General features: G+C 36.4%; 1 protein-coding gene across 1 annotated transcript; it reads right to left on the reverse strand.

Moving 5' to 3' along the window:
• Positions 1 to 444: 444 nt before the first annotated feature.
• DEG1 (DegP protease 1) lies at positions 445 to 8441 on the reverse strand. The gene is made up of 8 exons (XM_010244725.3): positions 7824 to 8441; positions 7526 to 7648; positions 4757 to 4928; positions 3169 to 3206; positions 2792 to 2990; positions 1696 to 1848; positions 1399 to 1533; positions 445 to 636 (listed from the first exon to the last, which is right to left on the reverse strand). The coding sequence occupies exons 1-8, from the start codon at positions 8267 to 8269 to the stop codon at positions 559 to 561; spliced, it is 1344 nt and encodes a 447-aa protein (XP_010243027.1). The 5' UTR covers positions 8270 to 8441; the 3' UTR covers positions 445 to 558.
• Positions 8442 to 9103: the final 662 nt, after the last annotated feature.

Raw genomic sequence — 9103 nt, forward strand, 5'->3', positions numbered from 1 at the left:
TTTATTATAATGATTTTGTCTTTTTAATAAATATTTTAAAGTTATTATATAATTTTGTTAAAATATTTAAATAATTCTTTTTTTTTAATTTAAACTTTGTTTAGATAGATGTAGATAAAAAGTGAGGGAGAAGATACATAAGATTAGAGATAATTTAGGAGAAAAACTCTCTACTAAATTAGAGATAACTCAGGAAAAACTTGGGCATAGTGGGGGAGGTTGTTTAGGAGAAATTTTAGGATATTAGATTATTATTATGTTATTGCAAGGTGTGGGAGAGAGAGAGAGAGATTTTAGGAAAATTCTTTTGAGAAAAATAGAGTTTCTAATTTATAGTTTCGAAAATGACATGAATTAAAAAAATCAAAAAAAAATCAAAAGAGGAGAAAATTTAGCCTTCCCTGTTTTAATAGTGGCAATGATAACTGCAACAGACCTGGATTAAGTACACAATAGGAATGAATAGGCGCTTCCTTGATAAATGCATCTATACATATATTACAACATAATTTATCAAACATCCCTGTTGTCAATATGAAATCCTGCTTGCAAAATGTACTACGATTCATCAGGCTTGGGTTCAAGGGTTACAGGTATTTTCTCTTTGTGGTCACCACGCAGTACTTCCACAATCACCTGAAATTCAAGAAACAAAAGCTAGGTAAATAAACCTCAATAAGGATCAGAATTTACTCAACAAGTACATGGTTCCTTCGGCTGCGTTTTGTTGTAGTGCAAATAAATTTGTACTGATGCAAAACTATGGTAGTGCAAATGATTTAAGTGTAAATTCTGATTTATTTTTGTTTCATATCTTACCTTACTTTGTTTGATTGTAGAATAAATGAAGTATAAATAATACCTGAAAGAGAATAAGGTAAAACCTAAAATAAAATTAAACCAAAATTTGCATTCTGGTTAGATTAGCATCCTGGTTATCAGTCCTTCCTGAGTTTTGAAATCAGAATGTATTGCTGATGCTTAAGTCAGTCAGTGTATGGGATCTCTGATCTCTTTATGAGGGGGAGCTGATCAATAAAATTTACTTTACCTGTTTCAAAAAAAAAAATTGCATTCTTTTCATTTGCATTCCCATGCATTTGTGCTAGTGTAAATAAGATTGCACTGCAACCAAACACAGCCTTCAGGACAAATTTTGATGCATAACATTTCCAAAGGTTTCTGAGAGCAAATTTTTTATGTTGTTTCTTTTCTTCCCTCTCCAACAGTTTGGGTTATCAGTTACAACATTTTTCCCTCTTTCATTGCACAATTAGTTGAGAATTGTTTCAATTGCCCCAAGGTGTTGCATGTTTTATGCTGCTTCTGTGCCCAAATTTGTAACAGCAGGCCAAAATAGAAGAGATAAAGGTCAAGGACAAGAACTTGGCATCTTACCTGATCTCCCACTTTACATTGGTCAAGGATTCTGTACAAGTCGGTCCCATTAGTAACCTTTTTCCCATTCACAGATGTAATGATATCCCCCAAAATAAGTCTGCCGTAGGTATCTCTTTTAGTTGGTTGAAGACCCTGCAGGAGAGAGAAATCCATTGTGTTAAAATGCAATCCATTCATTGTAGGTTATAGGGCCAAGAGAAAACATTCATCCAATTCAAAAAGGGGCAAATATTTCAAATGTATAACGCACAAAAAAAATCGGAAATAGTTATATCACAAGGGAAAATGGCATACCGCTTTGCCAGCTGGACCATTTGGGGGTGCATCCAAAACAAGAACCCCACTAACCCCAAGCTGCTCGACAGATTGATCAGGTGCAAACTTGATTCCTAAAATGGGTCTAGTAACTTTCCCATACTTCACCAACTGGTCAACAATTCCACTGACCTGTAAGGGTGGAAGCAGACAAATGATTCAATTGCAAATTAGGGAAAGGGGGAGTTTCCAATCATCCAACATTAAGATCAAAAGTACTAGTGGCCTAGTTAGAATCAATCTTGGCACATCATTTTAGTAGCCTGGATCTATGATCGGGGTCATGGCACAGCATATGAGAGGTCCACAACAATAGCTGGATCATCTTGATGGAGCACTAAGTGCTCATATCAATATCTAGACCATTTGGATGGCCCAGATCACTGGTCTGATCAATGGTTTGAAATTTAAGAATCCAATATAATCCAAAGTAGAGAAAGTAACCCAACAAATATCCAAGCATTAAATGACAATAGAGATTGTAGGTTGTCAAAAGAACGTAGTTTTTTATATGAAAATTAGAAGAAATTTGAGACAACCCGATGGGTTCACTGCAAAAGGCAGAAGTAGCCTTGTCAAAAGAATAAGATAATTGAGGAAGATCCAAAATGCAACATCCTGGATTCTGTGTAAGGCATGCATTTTGCTGTGATATGTAGTACAAAGGGAAACAAAACAAAAATGGAACAAGGTCATCCAGAGAGAGGCTGTGTCTTTTACATAAGGGTATAGATACTATATGTCTATAACATTACAGTTACCTTTTTTCAGAAAAAACAAATAAAATAAATGTCAAAATAAAGAATCAGTTGTTATGAAGGAAATTGCCAGCCTAACAAGAGATTGGTGCTTGCTTCAAGTGAACAAGAAGATTAGCTAATGGATTAGCATACCATAGAAAAACAAGGGACTGTTAGGGGGAATATGTTTTGGGCAGTGTTGTAATTCAGTGTCTGTGGTTCAACTCTCTACACTAGGGGTTGACAGTTGTTTTTTGAAATCTCGTTAATGAAGTTACCGTTTCCAAGCAAAAAAAAGAGGTAGAGTAGAAAAAACAGAACAAAGAATAACTCACAGTATCAACTGGAATTGAAAATCCAACACCAGAGGATGCACCCGATGGAGAATATATAGCAGTATTTATCCCAATCAAGCTTCCGGAACTATCAAGAAGTGGCCCACCACTGTTACCAGGGTTTATGGCTGCATCAGTCTGTATAACATCTTGAATTGGACGCCCTGTTGCAGCTGAGCTGATTTCTCTGCGAAGTCCACTACAAACAACACAAAAAGAACATGTTAGTGATGGAACACAATGAAACTGATACCTGCATAAAACTCAAGAAACAACATCAATAAAAAAATGAAAGATACAATAAAGGAACAAATACATCTTTTCCATAATAAAGTTTCCCTAAAGATATGTAAGAAAAATACCCCAGAGATCTCTACCTGATAACACCAGTTGTAAGTGTATGATCAAGTCCAAACTGTGACATAAACATGGAAGCAAGGAAAAAAAAACACCAGTTAGTTGAATTTATACCAGTTAAAAGAAAAAAAAACACGAAGTTTCTTGCATCCAGATTATGTGAATAGCATGACCCAAAAGGAAGGGAGAAAAGAAAAGGGAAAGAAATGGGAAAATACCATTGTTATATTGGCTATCTGGTAATGACCTTACCCTGTTATAGAGTAGTCACAGATTTAAAACCCCAAAGTGGATGACTTGTAGTTGGCATTTTCATTGAATGTTCAGATTTTTTTTTTTTTTTTGAGAGAAGGTAAAGTATATTGTATTAGATGTGTAAAAGGATAGCTGTACATGGAGTGAGCCTTCCCTAACTTTAAGAAACATAATTACTCTGTAGAAATTATAGCAAACTTTAATGTCATATAGTATTTTTTATTTGATGCTTTTGATGGAAAAGAGACAGCACCTCTGCACTAAAGTTTATATACCAGACATATCACTTATCAGATATATATATATATATACATATATATATACCAGACAATCTAATATTCTGATAGAAACTATTTATTAGTCCTGCCAAAAATGTAGCACCTACAAAGAAAGGTTCTCTAAACATCTTTCCAGGTCCTTATATTAATTATCCATTAGTTATTACTTTTTTTTATTTTTTTGCTTCATGGGGCTACACAATGGGGGTAGCTCATCCCCCTCCCTTAACCCCCCCCCCATCCCTGGTAGCAGTGGGATTTGATTCCAGGTCTTGCATTCCAACATTAGTAACCAAAGCTACAATGATGTGCTTCTTTATTGGAATCTGTTGACTATCTAAAGTTCCTCATGAGTACGCATGCAGTATATTGGTGCATCCAACAGGGATAAACAGTTGAATTTTGTGATGTAGAAAGTAAAGGAGAAAGTCCTACCACTTGGTAATGGTTTTCTGGAAAGACGAAAAAGAAAGAACTCAGATCTGACACAAGGGGAAATTAAAGAGTTTTATATTTCTGAAATATAAAAGAAAATAAAGAAGAAAGGAGATATTGCACACACCTTTAGTAAGACAAAAAGAAGGAAGGTTTAAATAAAGAAGAGATACTCAGAGAGAGCTCTCCTAACTACAATTAATAAAAGCATAATTATTGTTCATCAAATCAACTCTAAAATTTTAATCACAAAAACTCTATTCATAAACTCAGCGTAAGGGCTCAGATAACCCTTCATAGACTCTAATTTCAACTAGGAAACTGAAAAAAAAATCCAAACTACTTCAAAACTAAGAAAAACACATAAAAGCCATCCCACTACAACAAAACAAGACAATTCCAGGATAAGCCCAGAGGACTCGATCCCATCAAAAGGGGTATGGGTCATGGGTTGAGGTTGTGAGAAATGATTTAAGGATCACAATGTAATAATGGACATGATCTGTGATAGAGTGGAGTGGAAAATCAGGTTTCATGCGGTTGATCCCCTATAGTTAGGATAAAGCTTTGCTCAGTCAAGTTTAACAAAAACTAATGACCATGTGATAGCATATGACAGAAAATAAGTAAAATTACTTACAGGATTTCCAATGGCGTATACTTTCTGACCAACAAGTAAATCTGCAGAGACACCAACAGGTATGGGTCTCAGTTTCTCTTCTGGTGCATCAATGCGCAAGACAGCAACATCCTTGTCTTGGTCAAATCCAACAACTTTTGCCTCATAAGTTGACTGGTCAGCAAGGGTGACCCTGCATATAACTAGTATCAATTTGATAGAGAACTGTATAGCCTATAAATGTACAAAAGTGAAATATAATTTTTGGATTCTCCAATAACTATTAGAATGCACTATCAAACTGAAATAGTAGCTCAAAAATCTTTAAGAAAAACACAGCACTTAATTTATCACAATATAAACACTGACAAAGTAAACCATGTAAAAAGGCTTAGTATTGATGCAAGCTTGGGAAAAGGGAAAGACACCATAGAAGAATAAATCAGATTTCCATAGATTGGTGTACCAGTGGCAACTGTGTAATTTTAAGGTGATCAGGATTTTAGTCAATTTGCTTTTGAAAGTTTCTCTATTAATTTGTTAGTGTCTTGGGAAAGTGGTTTATCATCTTAATACAGTAGTTTAAAGAGTCTTATTTAGAAAGCTTTTAGAATTTTGAAAAGCTGAAGATGCAATTACATTGTTTTTCTTTTGGATTACTTTTTAGGGGTCAAAACTTGCACATAACTTCCAAATATTGCATTCAAAGGATCAACACCTACAGTAGAACCATCCCGCATATGAGATTACTACTAAAATCAACTCATGCAGATTAATACCTATGTATTTCATTGTATCCAAGTAAATGGTGAAAAAGGAAGTCTATTAAAGTTTGAGAAATGCTCCAAAATTTAAAGCAAAAATTCATCAAATCATATTGGTTTTTGACATGGCAATTTCTTATGTCAGTTTGACTCATTGGACAGTCCTGATCCTCTAAACATCAAACATGTGGCAAGTTATGGCAATTTCTTTCTTTTTTTTATCAAGATTGTCTCTTTGTAAGGAACTTATTATAGTTTCTTTTTGGTTTTGGAGTTGGATGTATTTTGAGTACACTGGTTTTTCCTCTAGCACAGGTTCTCTTTATACAGGGGTTCTATTGTATTTGGTTTTTGGATATTAATGAAATAATTTACCTTACAGTTTCTTTTTGGTTTTGGGGTTGGATGTATTTGAGTATACTGGTTTTTCCTCTAGCACAAGTTCTCTTTATACAGGGTTTCTATTGTATTTGGTTTTTGGATATTAATGAATTAATTTACCTTACAGTTCAAAAAAAAAATGTGGCAAATTATGGGGCCACAGGATGCATAATCATACTAAAGACACACCTGGCTTATATAAAAGCATAGCACAATATAGGATACAGTTCCAACCCATGGAGATAAAAGTTGCACACTATCTTATAATAACAATAATGATGATCTAGAGATTGAAAAGGTTGCAGTAGTTAGAATAACCAGTTATGCAGTAACTTCAGCAGTTTGGCAATAGAAGGAAAATTCCATCACAGCCAGGAATATTTTGAAGACTTGAGTATCATTTTTTGTCAGTAAAAAAGATACTGGAATAATGTAAGAACCAAATATGCACTGAAATTTAATAATGACGAACATGCCAACAAATACCATAACATTACACTAGGAACATCAAGAAATATGTAGATTGTGGAATTCTAATACATTATGTCATTTCTATATTCAAAATGAATGTACAAGTATGTTCTTGTAGAATTAGATGTCATACATTTGGAGCTGGACCATGCAAGCATAGGCAAAAACCTAAGGCATGTATAGAGATTCAGAGGAAAAGGAAAAAAAAAAAAAAAAGCAGGGGTCCTTCCATAAAATCCTTGTGAATAGAAATTCAAGAGAAAACCATGCCTACTAGCTTACTCAACAATTTTAACTGTAGAGGACTGCTCCTAGAAAATCCTTTGAATCCTTCCCCCTATCTTGCCATATGGCTGCTATGCTATGATGTTTGATAATGCTTTTCAGTTTTCACTCTTGCTTAGTTTCCTATAACTACCAGGTCCCTAGAGTCTCGTTGACTGTGCCTAGGAAACATCATTAATGCTGAACTATCAAGAAAATGGGTTCAAAGCACTGTACTAAATTTGCAACTGATATATAAAAAATGCAACTTAAAAACAGGTTATTTGCATTCTCCAGCACTTCTTGACAAAATAAACAGTCCAAGCCAATGCGAAGGCTATTTTTCCGCTAAAACCAACTTAAAACTCAAAATCTTACAAAGAAATTATTGATTACAGATTAAGCGTATCAATCTTTCTGTCACGGAATCTGAAACATAAGTGCTACTACGGACCTCCTAATTTGCTAAATTTCCCAATACCCTACGTTCAATATTTCTCCTTGTATACTTCATATTTCTTAGCAATATTACATTTACATTTTATTAAAGTACTTATCGGACCAGCGATTTGCAATAACCGAACGGTCAGAACCACCCAAACAAACCCACCTCCTCCTTAGCAATTGCTTTCTCATTTCCTCCCACATGGACTTAGTTTGACCAAAGTCAGCATGACTAGAAACCACACCTCAAATTGAAGCAGTTTCCTTGAAATTTCACAGACTTGGCAGTTTAACACTTAAAACGAATCAAAGCTGGAAAAGTAGTTGAAACAACTTAAACATAGTAACAAGAAGAAATTAGAGACTTGCTTTCAAACCTTAAAAAGAAACCAAGAAGAGAAAATGATGAAGTACAAATAGATCAGCACACAACACATTTTGCTCAGTCACCTGGCTAAAAACCAACCTGAGATCAGACGCACCACGAATTACATGATAATTTGTAACAATGTGACCATCTTTATCCCAAACAAAGCCCGACCCAGATCCTTGCGGTACCTCCAACACGTCCAACGTGAAAGCATCCTGCCTAAACATATACAACCCATCAGAGAAAACCCAAAATCGATCGGAAAAAGAAGGTAATAAGAAGAACCAACCTAACTAATAAAAGAAAATAAAGCTAATCCAACTCCACAGGCACTTGGAATTCTTCGTTCAATTTGACATTAGAATCTTCCCAAAACGCAATTACAAAAGGATACCTTGCGGCGAGGTTAGTAATGTAGACGACAGAGGGAGTATTCTCCTGGAAGAGTCGAACAGTAGCGAGCTCATCGGTCTGCAGTTTCCGAGGAGTGGTGACGACAAAGGCGGCAGCTGAATCCACATCGGCGATGAAGAGAGAGAACGAGAGAGCGAGAGAAGTACATAGGACGGCAAGAGAATCTAGGGCAGACGAGAGAGGATTACTAGTGACGAAGAATTTATTGAATAATGAAAGCTTTATGTCATCAGTGGAGAGACCGTGTCTGTGACCATCGTTGTAGACACAGAGGACGGGAGAAGAGCAATTAGGGGTTTTATGGAGATAGAAAGACTTAGAGAGAGAAAACTTGTTAGATTTCTTAGTTGGAGATCGAGAGGAAGTTGGAGTAGCAGTAGTTGCAGAGGAATGGAATAGAGCTGAAATGAGTGAATAAGCAGCCATTCCACTGAGACTAGTTCAAGATTTGGGGACAGGGCGCCTAGAACTAGAATCCTCTTTTTATCCGGAGATCGTTGGATCATTGACCAGAAACCACCATCTCTCGGTGGGCCACTCCTTCATTGTTCTGCGTCATCCGGCACCAATACAGAGACCACATTTAGGCTTTGGCCAGTGAAACGATATTGTTCTGCGTCGTTTTCTACCTGTGTGAATGATGGTCGTTTGGAGTCTGTATCTGCTCCTCACATAGAGATCGTCACACCGATATTACAGCATGTCCCAGCCGCACATCGCGAACATCTCCCGTAATTTATATGTTATTATTCATGTCTAGTTGTTTACATCGAGATTTGCTCCAGTAAATCCGGATTCAGATGCTCCCAATATACGGTGGGATATGAGAGATCAGGGTGAGGAGAAGATCCGAATGAATTCACATCTGCGCCTCACAGTACATCTTCTCCTGTACTTGTCATTGGAAGATGTTCCAAATACACGATTGGGATGTGCTGTGGGACGTCCTCTGTGGGGTGCAGATGTGAATTCGATCCCAATTCGGTCATAACGAAAAGCAACGATCAAGATCCCATGATCTCTTTGCGACTTGGGGAGGGAGAAGATCAGTGAACAAGAATAATAAGTCGCATTGCTTCTCAGTGCACCTCCATGCACACAGCACGCCCTGGATTTTGGATTCGGCCCATTCAAATTTTTACATCTCAATCCAACCCGATTAGACCTGTTCACGGGCCGGGCTTCAGGCCTGATTTACACTATATCGGACTCGGGCTTCAGGCCAGGCCCCATTCAAAATTTGGGTTTGGGCCAAACCCA

This window comes from Nelumbo nucifera, chromosome 4 (assembly GCF_055504915.1).
Source record: "Nelumbo nucifera cultivar China Antique chromosome 4, China Antique-T2T, whole genome shotgun sequence".
Lineage (NCBI taxonomy): Eukaryota > Viridiplantae > Streptophyta > Magnoliopsida > Proteales > Nelumbonaceae > Nelumbo > Nelumbo nucifera.

Coding starts and splice junctions, on each gene's coding strand:
- DEG1 (XM_010244725.3), bottom strand. CDS start 8,269: ATGGCTGCTTATTCACTCATTTCAGCTCTATTCCATTCCTCTGCAACT. Junction 3,207..4,756: donor TATACGCCATTGGAAATCCT/GTAAGTAATTTT, acceptor TTTATGTCACAG/TTTGGACTTGATCATACACT. Junction 1,534..1,695: donor ATGGTCCAGCTGGCAAAGCG/GTATGCCATTTT, acceptor TCTCTCCTGCAG/GGTCTTCAACCAACTAAAAG.